The 19,792-nt window shown below is 34.7% G+C and overlaps 1 protein-coding gene across 1 annotated transcript; it reads left to right on the top strand.

The window, feature by feature from the left end:
* The first annotated feature begins 1,109 nt into the window (after positions 1-1,109).
* LOC144449948 (homeobox protein Hox-B5-like) lies at positions 1,110-19,263 on the top strand. The gene is made up of 3 exons (XM_078140507.1): positions 1,110-1,224; positions 15,703-16,242; positions 17,758-19,263. Exons 2-3 carry the CDS (start codon positions 15,810-15,812, stop codon positions 18,048-18,050), a joined length of 726 nt encoding a protein of 241 aa, XP_077996633.1. The 5' UTR covers positions 1,110-1,224; positions 15,703-15,809; the 3' UTR covers positions 18,051-19,263.
* Positions 19,264-19,792: the final 529 nt, after the last annotated feature.

Below are 19,792 nucleotides of genomic sequence, written 5' to 3'. Positions count from 1 at the left end.
ATAATTGTTTTTTGTTTGAACTTTGAACTGTCAGCTCAACAATAGGTAAACATAATCATGGCATTGGCACTTTCTCTACTGACAAATGACGTGTTGACTTTAAAATAATATCGACTTCAGTCTTTGGAAATGTTGGGGAGTTGTCGAAAAACGTGATCTACAGAAAATTGAAATGTTGGCATGACTTTGTCCCAGGAGATTATTTCTTTAAAATCCGCCTAAAAATGAGTTCAATCTCGTCTAACATTTTCGGATATTTTCGATAAATGTAACCACTTGTCAAATAAAATGTGATATAATTTCGTTCGGAAGTCTTATTTTTATGAATTCAATCTAAAATTTAGCAGATTTGTAATAAAAATTTCAGATGTCGAAATATGAACTGAAATTTGACTACAAAACTTCAAAAGTGTAACTTCATGATGGCGAGTATTTTTACATTTCTGTTTATCGAAGATGAGTCAAAATGTCACTAAAATTTGTTTATTAATTCTGGCGGCAAAATGTTTGGTATCGTAGGGGCTAAATACCGCCACAGTAGAGCGTAGTAAGTCACCGTGATTTTATGACGATTATAATAATTTCGACAGAGCTGACGACACTCGTGTGGCGCGTAAAATCAACCTGAACGTAAACATTGACAGGAGTGCGCGTAAAATTCCGAGTAGAAATTTATTGAGCCACTGAAAATGCAATAAAACAGCGAATTTGATGGCCTTCATTGTTAGTTCAATTACCGAAATCTAAAGATTATAGGCAAGTCGTTTGTAAAACGTTGAGTCTTGATAGCCTACAGACAGAAAGTAACAAAAATTAACCACTTTCTGTCAAGAAATCTGCTTCGACCCTGTTTAAGTACGGTGTAAAAATGTAGGCATAACCCTACACCTTAGGTCTGTGTCCCGATGCTGTCAATCACATTTGACAACATCGTACGAGTTCACCATCTATTTGTAAATATGCGTCGCCTTTTGGCTCTCCCTAGAAGCCAGCGTTCACTTTAATCAACCATGAAAATGTGAATAGTTAAGCAACCAATCAGAACCACTTTCCACCTGCCTAAGGTGCCCCCTTGCCTTGCGAACAAGATCGTAAGGGTGTCATACTCACGCAGTGAAAAAATACTAACAGTAGAAGAACGTACACTCGCCTTATGAGAGTCGAGGACGATAGTTTAGACAAATCTCCTATTTCCTCTTCAGATTGTTACAGCTCTATAGTTCTGTAAGTATCAAGTCAATTTATTTCTTTTTGCAATTTATTGTTTCTAGATGTGTTTGATTTGTGGCCACCTTGATGGGTTTCCTTCATGGTTTTATAGCCTTCCCATCGTCGTTCACTCTATGTCACGTGTCAACTGGAGTGTCACACTTGCCCTGCGTCGCTGTAAATCACATTTTTGTGTAAAATGATACGAGGTGCATTGTTTCAGGCAGATTTATCCAGCACCAGAAGCAAAAACAATAATATCCACGTTCAAATTTGAAGAAAAAATGTCATTTGTCCGCGTCAGTTTGGCGCCAAAAATTTCGTCTGGTAGAGTGCGAGACAAGTACGATATGTACATTGCGTTAGGAGTCACGTCCACAAACATAACCCAGAGTTTTACAAAGCGCGAAAAATTGGCGCGGATCTAGTAAATCTGGACTGTCGTCAAAAACTTACATCGTTCGATTTATTGTACCTTCCATGAAATCAATCATTTTGAACAAAGTACATGTATCACAACCGGATGTGGTGCTCTCAAATGGCTATAATCGCTTACAAAAGCTAACCATGTAAAGGATGAAAAGAAGTGATGAGAACATCTCTCTGATATTAATTATCAGTTTTGGATTTCCAAATGACAAGAGAACATAGGAAATACGCAAACGTTTGATACGACAAATCCCGTCGTTATGGTTCGCCTTGTGATGTAGTAGTGTGCATGGTGGCAACGGACCGAAAGGCATGTGACGAGAGACTCAGACATACATGGAATTAGAACCAACACGTACACGCTGAGAGCATTCTCGCAAAACTCAGAGAACAGTTGTTCACGAAACGCAAAACAAAATGTGTACGTCTTGGACGATGACGTAATGAGGTCTATAGTTGACGACAATGTATGGAAACGACAAATGAACAATCTAATATATCAAAATTCCCAAAATAACAATATTCGAATATTGCCTGCTTCTAAAAAATATATTTGCTACGTTGTTGCCATGTTTTAATCTCGCCTGTAGTGGTAATCTCATTTCGCCTAATCAGTTTGACTCCGTCGAGTAAATATTTCTTTACATTCAAAATAAATTGTTTCCCCTGGCTTCTTGGTCTGCCTCCCCCTGGCTGTTTGGTCTACCCCCTCCCCTGCTGATTGGTTTACCTTCTCGTGGCTGCTTGGCCTACCTCCCCTGGTTGCTTGGTTTACCTCCCCCTGGCTGCTTGGTCTAGTACCTCCCCTGGCTGCTTGATTTAGTCACAGTAACAATTGGCTCATATCTGCTCCTAGTAGCTAACAATTGATACCAAGGTTTATTAAAACAAGCTGTGTACATCAATAATATTTTGTGTTTCTTTTAGTAAGGTCAGATAAGGGTTTGTTTTGAGAATAGCTGATACAGCTATCAAATTGAAATGTTCTGAAATCATAGCTCGATAGACTTCTTCTTATTATGAGTCGTCAATTTAAAGGGGCATGGCTGCAACTTGAAACTTGGAAGTAATCTGTAATGTCTGGGTTAGTTATATTTTACCCTTTGCTGTCACTTGTTTAATGACTTAGTGACTGGCATTACTCCCATGATATTAACAGCTGTGATCATGTATTCCCAGGAATATTAAAGCAGTTTATACGGTAGGAGTGACTTCTAGGATTCTAGAGAAGTTATAGTGAATAATAGTGAAATATAAGTAGCTTTATTTGGATAACAAAATATGATAAAATATTACCCAGTAGTTACTGACCATGTTCCTTTTTAAGATCATCTCAAGAACAGAGATGTTGAAGTGAAATCTATGGTCTACCTGTTAAACATATTGATATTGGAGTGGACCTATTTCCAAATATAACTGTATGCCTCTGTGACTGGTTGCTACTATCATTCATATTGTGATTCTACCAATGATAAAGTCGAATTCATTTCTAGAATTAAAAAAGCACTTTCAAGTTACAAATGAAGGCCAACATAGGCGGATTAGACCACGTCCTGTTTAAAATTAATAAGGACTTATTTCTTTCATATTTTGTGTGCAAAATATCTTCGGATCTTGTACTAACTATAGAAATAGTTATCTGCAATGTATGTATGCATGCATGCATGCATGTATGTATGTATGTATGTATGTATGTATGTATGTATGTATGTATGTATGTATGTATGTATGTATGTATGTATGTATGCATGCATGCATGCATGCATGCATGCATGCATGTATGCATGTATGTATGTATGTATGTATGTATGTATGTATGTATGTATGTATGTATGTATGTATGTATGTATGTATGTGTATGTATGTATGTATGTATGTGCATGTATGTATGTATGTATGTATGTATGTATGTATGTATGTATGTATGTATGTATGTATGTATGTATGTATGTATGTATGCATGTATGTGTTTGTATGTATGTATGTATGTATGTATGTATGTATGTATGTATGTATGTGTATGCATGTATGTGTGTGCATGTATGTATGTGCATGTATGTATGTACGTACGTACGTATGTATGTATGTATGTATGTATGTATGTATGTATGTATGTATGTATGTATGTATGTATGTATGTATGTATGTATGTAATATGTATGTATGTATGTATGTATGTATGTATGTATGTATGTATGTATGTATGTATGTAACATACAAATTTAGAATCTGATATTCGACCACCAACCTGTCAGTCATTTTATTGAAGGAAGTGGAACATCGTTTCAACTTAAAATTCTGTATATCTGACATGTAAATCTTTGCAAATCTCAATTTAGTTTGTAACATCTGGAGAACATTTTACAATTAGTTGAATAAACTTGAAAAAAACACATAGAAAATCAAATAAATTGTTTATTTGTTTGTATTTAACTTCTGATAGGTGATATGAAGGGTCTGATAATTGACATACTTCTTTTTTTTTTAGTTTGATTCATTTTGATTTTAGAATCCAGGATTTTGATACTAATCTAGTATTTGTTTTATTTATTAATCTCTTGATTCTGGCTTCAGGCTAATAGATGAAAATATAAACATAAAATGCAAACAGGAACTTAAAAGTAAAACAGTTTATGTGCCTTGGAATAATAGCACCTTAGGGTAATAAAATCATGTGATTTACTAAGTTTAATGGAACATGATTATTCCAGACGTTGATAATCATGCCTTATTGTTAAGTGTTGATTTGTCAATATTTCACAATTCATAAGTAGATATTTGGTTTATTGTTCATACATGTAACCATAGAAACCACTGATTGACAGGTTTTTTTTTATAAAAAAATATAATGGAAACTTTGTAGACCTTTCTTGAACAGGATAATAAAAATTATTTAATTTACGTTATTAAATTTATCAAAGTTTATTTATTGAAGGTGTTATCTTATAAAGACTACATTTGACAGCAACACATACAAGGATCTCTCTTTCTCTGTCTCTTTGGCTGTCCCTGTCGCTTTGCCTCTGTCACTGTCTACCTATCTATATATCTATCTATCTATCTATCTATCTATCTATCTATCTATCTATCTATCTATCTATCTATCTATCTATCTATCTATCTATCTATCTATCTATCTGTCTGTCTGTCTGTCTGTCTGTCTGTCTGTCTGTCTGTCTGTCTGTCTGTCTGTCTGTCTGTCTATCTATCTATCCATTTATCTATCTATATATCTGACTGTCTGTCTGTCTGTCTGTCTGTCTGTCTGTCTGTCTGTCTGTCTATCTATATATCAGCCTGTCTGTCTGTCTGTCTGTCTGTCTTCCTGCATACGTCTCTCCCTTCTGTCTCCCTTCCCCCTCACTGTCTGTCTGTCTGTATGTCTGTCTGTCTGTCTGTCTGTCTGTCTGTCTGTCTGTCTGTCTCTCTGTCTGTTTGTTTGTCTGTCTGTCTTTCCAATCCCCTCCGTGTGACAACATAAACGCCAATAACACTCTATGAATGCCATGATCATCATCACCAACATGATAGATGTAAAAGATCAACTCAATCATCACTTTGACAACCATAACTCACAAGCCTCCACTTTCTAAAACCAATTTGTTGTAGCCTTGCAGGTATTTCCCCATTATAACAGCAAACCAATCAAACTGGTTCACCAGTACAGGTTTTGTTCATGTTGTGTACTTTACACATGTTTACATCAAGAATAACCAAAACCATCATACTTGGTGCTAATTTTAAAACAACTACTATCACTACTGTCAATACCACCAGCACAACAACAACAACAACAACAACAACAACAACAACAACAACAACAACGACAACAACAACGACAACTCCACCACCACCACCACCACCATCACCACCAGCACCAGCACCAGCACCACCACCACCACCATTGTATTGTATTGTATTGTATTGTATTGTATTGTATTGTATTGTATTGTATTGTATTGTATTGTATTGTATTGTATTGTATTGTATTGTATTGTATTGTATTGTATTGTGTTGCGTTGCATTGTGATGTATTGTATTGTATTGTATTGTATTGTATTGTATTGTATTGTATTGTATTGTATTGTATTGTATTTTATTGTGTTGTGATGTATTGTATTGCATTGTATTGTATTGTATTGTATTATATTGTATTGTATTGTATTGTATTGTATTGTATTGTATTGTATTGTATTGTATTGCTTTGTATTGTATTGCTTTGTATTGTATTGTATGGTATTGTATTTTACTGCCCTGTACTGTACTGTATTGTACTGTATATAATGTCTTTTCGTTGATTCTGATATTTTAAAAACACAATGCTAAACGAACAAACCAATAAATAAATAAACAAACAAACAAACAAACAAACAAACAAACAAACAACAACAACAGTAGCAACAGGAAGGCATAATTCTATTTTATCAGTCAAGTCATTTAATCATTTGTTGATCTGAGAAAAATTGTTTCCTTCACACATCATACAGCTCGTAAAAAAATCCACCGATGCCTACCTACCAGTATTATGAACTAAAAGATGCAAAATTTATGTACATAAAAAGTCATAATTGATATAAAAGATATATATAGCTATTACTGGGTAGACGATGGGCTAAAACCATAATTCAACACACAATCTATTTTAGAAAAGTCTTTCGCTTCATGATCTGTCTGGACGGTAGTTGTTAGAATCATTGTTATGTTGCCACGTGCGTTTTTTTCACAATAATTGTCTTGTACGTAGCCGGGAGATTATTAAGTTAATCTGATCAGTTTTAATTAGGATTTCAACTGTTTGTGTGTTTTATGACCAGAAAAGTCGCTTTCTGTTCATATGAAAGCGTTCTTTGTCGTTTCTATAACATAAAATGATCCTATTTGCTTTCATAAAGAACACCATTATCTTTAATTTACTGTGTTACCCAAGGTTTTATGACTAGTACTGTTCGTTGTGTCAACTCTCCAATGCTAGAGACTTCCGAAAACATTGTTACATGAAATGTTCATTATCCTGTACATATCCGGACTAATTTAGTTTTCTTTTTCATGATAATCATAGAATCAATTATTATTTAAATCGACGTGAGCTATATAGTAAGCATTAATAGCATGCACAAGCCAGGTTCAACAAAAAGTATGGAATATATTCTCTGGTCGTTCTACGTCACGACAACGTCCGTCTACGTCACGACAACGCGTGTCTACGTCATTGGTTCTGCTGTGTTTCTAAATATGAGTCAAAACGTTCAAATTTGCCAAAACCTTTTAAATAATACTGGCGATGGTATAATTATGTTATTGCTCATTATTTTTGTACATTCAGCCGGAACATATTGAATCAAGTGACCTAAGGGGCCCTTGTCACTACTCGTCTAGCGACTCGAAGTGACAAGGGCCCCTTAGCATAGGTCGCTGAATGAAGAAAAATACTGTGGATTTTTTGAAAAAATACCTTTAATCAGACATTGTACATATTAATCAATGGTCGATTTTATTAGTTGAAATCGTGATTTTAGGGTGCGGACCCAAAATCTTGATTTAATGTACCATATTATGAGTAGAGCTACACAATGCATTTACTCATAATATTATTCAGGGTGTACAATATTACAAGTAAGTTGTTATATTAAATTAAGCTGTTAATAATAATATCCATTCCTGTTGTAGTCGCTAATAGCTTTTAAAAAATGACATGAATTATTACTTTAAGTTCATCAAATTTAAATTATTTTTTTATGATTATACAAAATGATTATGTAATGAGAGGATGTTAGTTTCCTTAGTTAGTACAAGGTTTAGTCTACAAGGAAATATTTAATGGTTGTAAAATTATAAATAATAATATTACTAATTTAATTTCTTAAAAAGTGCACTACACTGCGTCTCAGTGTTCTTTACAATACTCAAACGTTGTTAAAAGGTAAACACAACATTACAAAGTAAACAAGGCTAAAATGGCAACGATAACATGAATTTACGTCCAAAAAATGATAAAATTACAGTTTTCAATGCATGAAAATCACACGTGGTAATATTGCCTAAAAAGTGAGTTTTAAGATTGCGTTTAAAGAGAGTCAAGTGTAGTATCCAAGCGAATATTAAAAGGAAGCTGATTCCACATATTTTGAACTGTAATTGAAAAATGCATAGAAACCATAATGCACCATAATCGTTCTTGTTAGTGTTAAGATAAAATTCGCCTCGGGGATAAATTTCCAAAGTTCTTCATTTTTCTCAACACTTTATCATATGTAAACTTGTTTTCGGTCCTTTTGAAATAATGGAAAGACATTTCGAGGTTCGTTCGCCGTCTTGTTTTCAAGAAAACGTCAATTTGTTATTTGTCCCATACACTGTGACAGTAATCGTCGGCCATATTGGATTCTAAATGACTAAAATTATATTTCGGAAATTTGTACAGAGACCCCTGATTTAATTGTTGTTTTTTTTAAACTGGGAATAGGTTGTAGTTTTTATGGAGTTTTCTCAAAGTGTACAGAGTTTTTCGAGGCACATTGTAGTTATTGTTGTGACGATGGATGCAGTACTAGAGTGAATAGGGTGGGTGTTACACAACTATTTCTCACCAAAGTGTAATCTTAATCCGATATTGGCCTTCAACAAATTGCAATGTGTTAATTGACGTGCGATAATGTATCAATATTCTACGGTCTGTCTGTCTGTCTGTCTGTCTGTCTGTCTGTCTGTCTGTCTGTCTGTCTCTGTCTATGTCTCCCCCCCTCTCTCTCTCTCTCTCTCTCTCTCTCTCTCTCACACACACTCACATTTACCTCTTAGTCCTTAGCAGTCAGCAAACTACAAGTTGTAATTCCGGGATATCTATTTCATTGTAGAAAGTTGTAAATTTATCTTATGTTTTAAAATACACAATTGAAGTGAATTATAGTCAAAGACGTCGTTGGTTTCTAGATTCAATAAATATATTTTATTTGTCGTCGTTTATGTCACACTTCAACGGCCAATACAAGGAACACGTTACTGTATCGTGGCCTAAAATTACACAGAATTAAAATTCAAAATACGTACGGGCTAAATCTTTCGTAAACGTCGCAAACAACTTTATATCTTGGTCACCGGCAACATGGAGAAACTATAAAAGAAACAGAACAAGAAAAAAATGTACTGACAACGCTTGGAGAATAGGAATTGTCATGATGATGTGAATAAACTATATTATAACAACACCTCAGCCATAAAGTTCGTCACATTTTTTGATAAATATTTACCGGGCTATATCACACATCGAAGCCACATTTTCTTGATATTTATTAACAAATTTTATTAAAGATGGCTTATTTCCATAACTTTGAATCTAAAAAGAATTACATTACAACAAACATTTTCAACAAAAATAATTTTTTTGCACATTTTTTTGCGGGCAAATATACTCCACTGAAAAGATCGGTATATTGTTCTCGACATTTATTGACTCTCAAGTTTTATCAAAGATGACATATTTTAATACTTCGAATCTAAAATAATTTGTATTTCAGCAAAAGTTTCAAAACCAAAGTTTTTGGCGGGAATGTAGATGGCAGACGAGAGAGCGATGTACGTTCTTTTGACATTCATTGACCACGTTTATTAAAAATAAGACCTATTTCAATACTTTAAATCACAATTTAATTTTGCGCAAATAGTTCAGTGGTAAAATAAACGACACAAGAGAGATTAAGGTGCATTTTTTTGAATTTATTGACCACTTTATCAAATAAGGCATATTTCAATACATTGAATCTAAAATAAAATGTTATTCCACATAAAATTTCAACAAATATACGAATTTTGCCTAAATATTTTAGCGGGAAATTAGAATGCGCTGAAGAGATTGACGTGTAGTAGTTCTAATGACTAGAGTAAACATTGTTGTCTGGAGACATAATTCTGAATGTTTTATGTCGTCTGCCACGCAATGCGCGGGCTTATCGCATACCTTCTGACTGATAATGGACACGTCGATGACAGACTGACATATCTGACACGTGCATGGTTTTGTCGTCACGTTAGAGGGAATTTTATTTTTTCAAAGTTTAACTTTGTTGCATCTTTTGCGTTAGAATTGATTTAAGTAAATGGCAAAATGGTAAACCTTTCCTGTAAAAAATGCGGTTGTCTGCAGTTAGCAGTTAATCGGTGTGTTTGATAATTCGTAAATTATATATACAATTATTTGGATTATTCGCAATATCCGGCAATACATATTTACGATTTCTGACTCTAACTAGTTAGACAGTGGCATTTTCAAAGATTTTTAGTCATAATGTACCAGTCATATCAATTTTCTGCAGGGCTTCTCTGTTATTGTTGAAAAAAATCCATTTTATTCCAAATTATCATTTTCTATATTTGTCATTCTGTACAAATAGTTACTTTTTGCAGTTAATCTACATTTAAAAATAAAATGTAAGCTTAGATCAAATGTTGTGTCGTTCACTAAAATAGACTGGACTTTTGTTTCCAACTTAGGCTGTGTCGTTCACTAAATTTTGGACTCAAGTCAATGTTGTGTCGGTGAATTTAGGCGATTTATTTCCAACTGTTTGTTAGTGATTTGTGTTGTGTTCAAATTTATGGCAGGAACGATTTTTAAAAAAAAATGTTGATATTAACGAGAAAAAGTACACGTGTGTATGTCTACCACCATATACATATTTGGAAAATGTAGTTGTTGTCTTATTATATATAAGACTTGTCGTCAAAATTGTATTTCATTTTCGTGACTACAGCTTCCAGGGGAATTTAACAGTAATCATGAAGTATTTTGAACTTTGACCTTACATTATCAGTTTTTCTTTTGACATACATATTGTTGTATAGCCAGTTAGAAATAGAGCCACCCAGCACATCCTACACACACAGAATTTAAAGTTATCAAAAATGATATTATTCCACTAAATTCCCATGATAATTCGATAGTATGACAAGAAATTTGACAATTTTGAGTTAAATCGATTTTCAAAAGACGAATTCCAAAAAATATGGATAAATAACCATCGAAATCGTTCATTTATGTTTTCATGCAAGAAATGAATGCATGAATTGTAACAGGTTAGATTTTTTGGCGCGATTACTCGTGATAATGGTCGATACAATTTTGCCAACAGATTACTAGGGTCATGGGGTCAAGCTTGTTTAGTGTCTTCTCAACAGGTATAGTTAGACAAGAATCTATCGTTGCTAGGAGATGATGACGTAATTATAAGTGCATGACGTCATGTCCAGACCGGATTCATCAAATGTCTTGTCAAGACAGTGTCCTGGAGACACTGACCTTATCTGTTTAGTTTTGTCTCTGTTTTTCCCTCTTTTTAAAATTTAAATTGATAGCTTTTTGTACGTTTGTCTCTGCACTATTCTATAACAACACTACCTTTGTGTCACATGACCTTGATCAGTATGGCGGGATAACACATATAGTCTGCCGAGTAATGAAATATTGCAGAGTACTTTTGAACGACTGACGCCATTCTCTTAGGAATACTATATCAACAATAGTAATTATCACACAGACTTGATAATGATAACAACATTTACATAATTAGCATCACGTGACTTACGAAACGGTGTTTAATTGGTTAACCTTTCATGTGTTATGTTTCAACAGTATAGCGTGATAATTTTAACGAATATTCAAATAAAATGTAAATATCATAAACTTTTTATTTTTCAAAATTATAACAATTTCCAAGGGAGCAAATTGTGTTAAAAATAATTTAGCTACACATCCGAAAATGTACAGGTACACACAGATGTGAATACCGTTCCTCCATATTTGCATAGCAAAATGACAGACGATCACGTGTATTACAGTTTCTTCTATTCACTGTGGCACAGACTTACTATGTCTGTGATTGTGGTTATTTAAATTAAATAACATTTCAATTTTAAGTTAAAAATGGTAAAAATGAGAATAGCAATTTAAATACAAGGAACAGAAACGACCCATTTTCTTTGCAATGAGAGAATATTATATTAAATAAAATAGTATGTGCAATTCGACCTTGTTGCGACAAAAACATGTGAAAAAATTTCAAATAAAAAAAAACTAAAAAAAAAAAACTGGTACAAGCGAATCTTTGAATGTCTTCGGTCAAAATTAGAAACAATTCTAAAAATAGAACAAAGAAATTGTATGAAAATGTGACTTGCGAGCTGACGACAATTTCCAAAATATTTTTCAAATATTTATCTACTAGCATTGTAGGAATATGTGTCAGGGGAATAGTTGACGACATTTCCCTGACAGTATAGGTGTATAAACATAGTTTAATATTTGTAATATAAACTAGAACTTAATATTCTGAGTCCCATGAAAATAATTTTAATTTCAGAATACAATTAGGAAATTGTACAAAATTATGACCCATGAGCAGACGACAATATTCTGTTGGGAATGAAAGTTTATAAACAGCTGTACATACCTAGAACATGTTTTGGCAAGTCAAAATCTATCATTTTGGATAAGACAAAACAACCTGGTTCAACTAAGGTGTCAGTTTGGGACAAAGACAAAGAAATTGTATGTGTGACTCGGGAGCAGACGACAATACTTTTTTTTTATATCGTCTTGAGATTTGTAAACAAATTCAAATATTTGTAAATATCTTCGAATGCTTAGTGTTTTGCTCTGTGTTCAAAATAAACAATTATTTTAGAATAAAAACGAAGCACGTGTATGGATACGTGACTTGGGAGCAGACGACAAGACATTTATTTGAGACTTGTAAACATTTTTTCAAATATTTGTAAATATCTTTGAATGCAAAATATTTAACTCAGATCATGTTTGCACCTTTTGGGTCAATCATAGACTATAAAAAGAAGCAATTATATGGATATGTGACAGGAAGCAGACGACACTGTTCTCTTGGAATCTACTTGAGATTTGTAAACAAATTTCAAATATTTATAAATATGTTCGATTGCTTAGTATTTAGCTCACGTTTGTACCTTTGGTTTCAAAATCTACAATTAATTTGGAACAAAAGTAACACACTTGTATGGATAATAAGTGACTTGAGAGCAGACGACAGTATTCTCCTGACGTCAACTTGAGACTTGCAAACGTGTTTAAAATATTTGTAAATATTTTCGAATGCAAAATGTTCAGCTCACCTTTGGGTTAAAAGTAGACTATTATTTTGAAACAAAATGAACCATTTGTACACAGATATGATTCAGAAGCAGACGACAATGCTCCCCTGACATGAAAGGTCACAATGGGGTGACAACAGTGATAACACATTCCCGCGTTATTTATTGAGGTTGAGCGATATTGTGACAATTCATTTATTGCCTGATATATCGTTTGAAGTAGGACGTCGAGTAAAATTGAAACTGCCTAAAAACAAAAGAAGAAACAGCACTTTACAGAACCAACTAATTCTCTATAAAGCTTTTCCGTTAAGTGCAAATATCGTCCACTGATTCGTTACCATGACAACCTTTTCAAAAAACACAAAATTGATAATTTTTGTGTTAAAACACACTGGTCAGTTTTGATTACCGTGATATGCGATCATCAGCCGACTCTAAGGTCACAAATGCGTGGAAAAAATCATTAATACAAATTAATATTTTTTTTACATCGATTCACCAAAAATTGTTGCCCAGGCTTGCATTATTTTATAATATTAAAAAAGATACAAAAATAGATTATTATAAATGTCTGCTTGTGTTTTTATTTGCGCCCGACCACCATTTTCTTTTTGACAGCGGTCCATATGTTTTGTTATATATTAATTTTTATTACCTCACTCTAACCCCAAGGCAGACTCCTATACCATTTATCAACGCCGCTGCTGTGTGAACTAATCTAATGATGGTTAGGATAGAGACAACAGGAGAATAGAGTCACTGAAAATCAGAGACACTCCTAAGATTATGACAATTCTAGAACTTTTTGTTAAAACGATTGATATATTTATAGATATAAGATATTTAGGTGTAGACATTCGTAGTGGTGCAAATATAAGAGATATATCCAGGTATGATGTGGAAATCAATACTAGAGTCTCGGGGGTTATTCCATTTCTCTTACTCTACAGCAAGCGACTCCTTCATGCATTGTTAAGTCATCAATCAAACCTCCTGTCTCATAGTCCATCTCTCTTTCTGACCTTTGACCTAGCTTCTCGTACTTTTCAACATTATCTACCAATCCTAACAGCTTATATCTCCCTGTTCATACATCTTTTCGTTCGGTTCTGCTCTATTTTTCAAACTGTGTTTTTTTCTGTCTCTCTGTGTATTGTTCTCCCCTTTGACAACCACACAAAGAGTTCACCCGAACTATTCGTTGTCTCTGTCAGAGACGTCATTTATGTACATCTATGTTCATTCACTTCTTCTGCCTTATTGGCTGTCTGCCTCTTGTCTCCTTATCAATCCCCTGTTCGTTCGACTGTCTGTGGCTGTCTATACTTTTCTCTAATTCTATCTCTTCTAGTATACATCTCTCTCTCTCTCTGTCTCTCTCTCTCTGTGTCTCTCTCTCTCTCTCTTTCCCTCTCCCCCCCCCCTCTCTCTCTCTCTCTCTCTCTCTCTCTCTCTCCCTCTCTCTCCTCTCCTTCTCTCCCCCTCTCTCTCTCCCCTCTCTCTCTTTCCCTCCCCCCTCTCTCTCTCTCTCTCTCTCTCTCTCTCTCTCTCTCTCTCTCTCTCTCTCTCTCTCTCTCTCTCTCTCTCTCTCTCTCTCTCTCTCTCTCTCTCCCTCTCTCTCATGATTTATCAAGAAGACGTCCACAATTTGAAGAATGACAAGACAATACCAAAACCTAATTATGAAATTAACATACATATATAAGCAGGTTGTCAAGAAAATGGGATTTATAAACTGTTGTAAATCAAAATGAACTGCTAGGTAGATCACATATATTAAACAAGAAAAGAAGTCTATATTCAACTAAATTTTACCAACGGTAAACAGTGACTGCTGGGTTTCTATTTAAACTTTAATCGCTTACACTTTGTTAGACCATTTGCTCACTTCCAGTATATGTATGTATGTATGTATGTATGTATGTATGTATGTATGTATGTATGTATGTATGTATGTATGTATGTATGTATGTATGTATGTATGTATTATGTATGTATGTATGTATGTATGTATATGTATGTATGTATGTATGTATGTATGTATGTATGTATGTATGTATGTATGTATGTATGTATGTATGTATGTATGTATGTATGTATGTATGTATGTATGTATGTATGTATGTATGTGTGTATGTATGTATATATGATATTTACTTCTTACACACACACCATTACATTATCAATATTTTAAGTACCAAGACACAAATCATAGTCTTATTCACAGTATCATTTTAATAATTCATGTTATCTACGTATTCATATATAAATAATTATGTGCGTATTCCATGTTATTATAAATCCATAAACAGTAGAACAATAGTTTGTTGATTGTAGGGTCATTTCCTCTTTTTATATCTCCAATTTAGTCTACATGTTTACATAGTAGTAATCTAAACTACTTAGGCACACTTAAATCACTATTGCTATATACTATAAAATATATATTTACGACACACAGGGGTGGGTCTTTAACGCAAGGCTGGAAGTCCTCCAGTTATCGGTATAAACCCAGGATCAGAAGTCAGCAATAATTTGTAACACGACGCCGGAATTCTAAGACTGTGCTACGAATTTCTCATATAATGATTTTGCTGCTTGGCTGGTATTCGCTTATTCCTACGAGTTTGATTCATGCAACCCAAACGCCATGTGCCCTATCTCACATTAATTTTGAATGTAGGGGTCACTGCTTACGAAAGCCGAACCGGAACGATGCTAATCTGGATTGAAAGTTCGACCCAAGCGATTATTTTTTGTTTCAGCAGCCCCGATTTTGTGTACTTGAAATTACTTCTCTCCGTAGATTTCTCCTTTGTTTCTTAACATAGGCTATGTTAAACAGAGCAGCATGTGTATGCTGTTGACCCTAGGTCACGTAGCTGTGACCTGATTTGTTAACGTTAATCACGTGACTGATCATCTCTCCTTATTTGGGTTTTATAGCTCGTTGTGGGTGTGCTTTGGATCGCAGTACAATTCATCATTGAACGTAGTGATCATCGACATAACATCGAGTGTGGAGCCACAAATCACCCAAATAAACAAGACAAATGAGCTCGTATTTTGTGAACTCTTCGCTAACGAGCCGGTATCAAAATGGTCAAGATTTTCAAGTCCAGCACTACAACAGCACGAATCGACACTACAATCCCACATCGTCAACGGCAGTGAATTACAACGGCGGTTATCAGTATTCGAACCACCATGATGTCGGCTACTATCCAGCAGAAGGTAACGTGCTCCAACAACCCGTCACAAACCGACTGTCCCATACCCCAAATCACACATCCTACACGATCAACGCCAACATGGAAACAGCTCCGATGTCCGTTGCTAGAAGTACGCCTTCGACGTCACCGAATTTGGAAAACGGCTTGGGAAGTGGGATGAATGGTACAGAAAAACACGCCTCCAGTACTGCTAGTAACTCACCAACTGATTCAGTGGTATATCCATGGATGAGAAAAATGCACATGAGCTCAAGTAAGTGTCATTTGACGTGTTACTTTAGTGTCAAAATATCGCGAAAATTCACCCCGCCACTGTTCCTTTTAAATCAATGCTGTCCACAATATGCGAGAAAAATGTCCACTTACGAAAAGAAATGGGAATAGGAAGACGAAGCTAAACGTTACGGTAGTATACGTAGAGTTCAAATTTACGATGTACGCCCAGTCACGTTAATTGTCAAAAGTTATCGCCTGCTCCCTACAATCCTTATGTACCCCTCAGTAAATAACCGCTGCACAAAGGTATGTAGAATTATGTGTCTGAAAAAACTGGGTTTGTGCAAGAAATTTGACCAAGCGAAAGTGTATTTGTTAACAGATTGCGTTTCGTCTTGTTGTTCATGTTATAGTGAACGTCCAGGAAGAAATACTTGTATTACTACCAAGGGAATACTATACACACGTTTGAGTAATCATTCGGTCATTTCAAATACTTTGCTTAGATTTATTATTTCTCGAAGATTTATTTTTTACGTTAGTACTACCGGAACGTAGTGTTGTGTCACTGCTGAACTTACACGGTATTTCTATTGGCTAGTAACGCTAGAGCGCTTATGATTGTGTAACTTTCCAACTCCAAATTTATGTTCCCGCCTTATTTACACACTGTCGTCAAAACTGTCACCTGAAATTGCTACACGTAACAACTTTTACTCACTTACGGTGTCACCTAGTGAATTCCAATAGTTATGTAAGATGTAGCGCTGCTGGTTTTGTTTTTGTTGTGCAATGTCCACTCATTTATCTCGCTACATAGATAAATCATGATAATAGGTGACAGGCGTTCCTATATCGAAGAGGCGGTGAAACAATAATTATCGTCTGCTTAAAATATTTTGTTTGAACTTGAGTTTTCTCTCTTCTCGCGTCTGTTGAAACGAGTGCTTCAAAACCCGGTTCCACTTTTCGACACTTCAATAACAAATGTAAACACTTTGATCGTTCGACGAGTGCTTTGTTTGTCCGTTCAATAGTGTCATTTCGTGTGCGACGAGTGTCGGGCTTCGACAACGCCAAGCTGTTTCCCTGTACCCATCCTTCATCTGATGTTAAGAATAAAACACCAACACAATAGTGGCATTGCAACAGACTACGGTGTAACAGTGACCGAGTTGTCATTGCATATAACACCAGTATGGTTATATTTTCAGTCCAGGATGTTCCTTATAGTTAATACGATATAGGTCAGTCTTTCCGTCGCTATGTCAGACGACGGAAGCACATAGTAATTTAAACCATCACCTCCCAAATCAAAATACCGATATTGGTGCCAGTTGCAGTTCTCACGGACATGACCAATAAATAGAAACCGAAGTAAATTGTATACCAGGCAACCATTTACTGTAATGTCAGAAACATTCGAATTAAACATTCATCTAATTTTAATGAGAATTTCTATCATATGTCTACTATGTCTTGAGGGGAAAGTGAACCTTTTTTTAGATATGAAGACCTGTTTATATTTTGTTCTTGTTTTCCCTCCGAATAGGTGCTAACGGGATGGAAGCAAAACGAAGCAGAACGGCTTACACACGGTATCAGACGCTAGAACTTGAGAAGGAATTTCATTTTAACCGCTATCTTACCAGACGAAGAAGAATCGAAATCGCACACGCTTTGGGGCTGAGTGAGCGCCAGATAAAAATCTGGTTTCAGAACAGACGAATGAAATGGAAAAAGGAACACAACGTAAAAAGCATATCGCAACTCGTGGAAAATACAAAGAACGAAACAGTAGACTCAGCTGGCGTGGTACAAAATCCACCTAGTCCAGCCGACTGATTTAACAGACGACAATTTCTATCTGGAACTTGCGGCTGATGATTTACTTAAGATGGGATATCAATCTAAGAGGCTGCTCCTTTCAAATTTAAGTAACACTTTCCAGACAGATTTCACAGTTTGCTGCAAAGAAGCTTTCATTTTCATGTTGTTTGTCCACATACAGGTTCTAATTTGTAAATTTTGTACTTTCTTTGAGCCTAGTTCTTCCCGCCTTTTTTCAAGTCGTCAACTTTATTTCCTGACATTCCGAGTACTACTACAGTCAAGAGAACTATTTTCCCACGTCTCTAAAAAAAAAAGTTGCATTTAAAAAATGTAGTTTATTTTGCGTGAATTGGAAAACAAATAACTTATTTTTGAAACCGAGAAAAGCGTGAAAGGTAGTAATTTCCAAAGTACCGTACGTCATCTAACATGTGACAGTGCAGTAGTGAGCTGTCAACGTAACTTTAATTGCTTTGAGTCAAATTATGGGACGATAAAAATTTATATTCACAATATTTATTAGTGTTTTATATGACGGTGTTAAACGTTACTTTTACTATATGTTGTGATCCAGCAAAACGTATGTACGCCCTCTGTGCGTCGTGCGAAATTTGTGTCAGTTTTAACCCTTCGAGTCCCGAACACTTTCTAACCAAAAATTTACAGGAATTCTGCATTTTTTGGAGAAATCTTAGTATATTTTGGACAGGGGCGACAGAGAGTGTCCTTACTTATAACACGTGATCAAAATATAGTTCTAAATACGGTTACTTTGTAGACTATCTTTCAATGTTGTATTTTGCAAAAAAATGTCTCTGGCTCTAAAGGGTTAACTCATTGTAGGTTAATTAATTGCTCAGTGTTTTCTTCATTTTTACCTACTTTTAAGCTTTATACTCGTTATAAAAATATGTTGTAGTATTTTTTAGAAACTCTAAATCGCCACCTTTTTGTTAAATATTCGTGTTTTTAAAACTAACTGCCGATAAATATACATGTACTGATTATATTTTCAAATACTGGTGAAGTTCTAACTTTAAGCTAGCGTCATAAATATTATTAGGACTGGAGTCAAAATGTCGCCATTTTTATTGTATTTTTTGTCTGTATATGTGAACCAAGTTCTTTCATTGAGTTTTCTTTCAGGTTATGTAGTTATTTCTGTTATCTTGTTGTTATAACTATAATGTACAAACATCATACGTCATAATGTAATAAATATATGTACCAAGACAACCTTTGACGCGCTTTGTATTTTTGATATTCGTTGACTTTGGGCTCTGTTTAAACGAGTTCAAATATGTCACTGTCTGGTTTAGTTGTCAAACAAACAAACAAACAAACAAACAGACAAACGATGAAACTAACTTACTAACCATTTAACAAACAAATAAACACACACACTCATACACACAGACACAGACACAGACACAGACACACACTAACACACAGCACTCAGCAAACCTGAAATTACAGTATCATACCATAAGCGAAGTCCTCAAAACTTGCAGGTCAAATCGTAATTTATGGCAAATTTTGACAAAATGATGTAAAAAAATTGAAGTAAAGTTGAAGTCCATGTGAGTCAAGACTAGAATTTACTTACCCTAAAGTTTGTTATTGTTAAAAATTTCAAATTTTCGAGAAAAATGTCTGGAAAGATGTCTGTGACTTTGCCTATGTCACCCTCGGTTCAAACATTATTTCTCTACAAGTTTGCTAAACTGAGTTTGAGACCCATTAAGCTGATTTTT

Source organism: Glandiceps talaboti, chromosome 19 (assembly GCF_964340395.1).
Source record: "Glandiceps talaboti chromosome 19, keGlaTala1.1, whole genome shotgun sequence".
Lineage (NCBI taxonomy): Eukaryota > Metazoa > Hemichordata > Enteropneusta > Spengelidae > Glandiceps > Glandiceps talaboti.
The sequence above is the reverse complement of the archived record's forward strand: the minus strand, read 5'-3'. Positions and strand labels throughout refer to the sequence as shown.

What these genes read in the sequence shown, in the direction of transcription:
- LOC144449948 (XM_078140507.1), top strand. Translation starts at nt 15,810, where the DNA reads ATGAGCTCGTATTTTGTGAACTCTTCGCTAACGAGCCGGTATCAAAAT. An exon ending in AAAAATGCACATGAGCTCAA is followed by an intron (nt 16,243 to 17,757) that starts GTAAGTGTCATT and finishes CCCTCCGAATAG; the next exon opens with GTGCTAACGGGATGGAAGCA.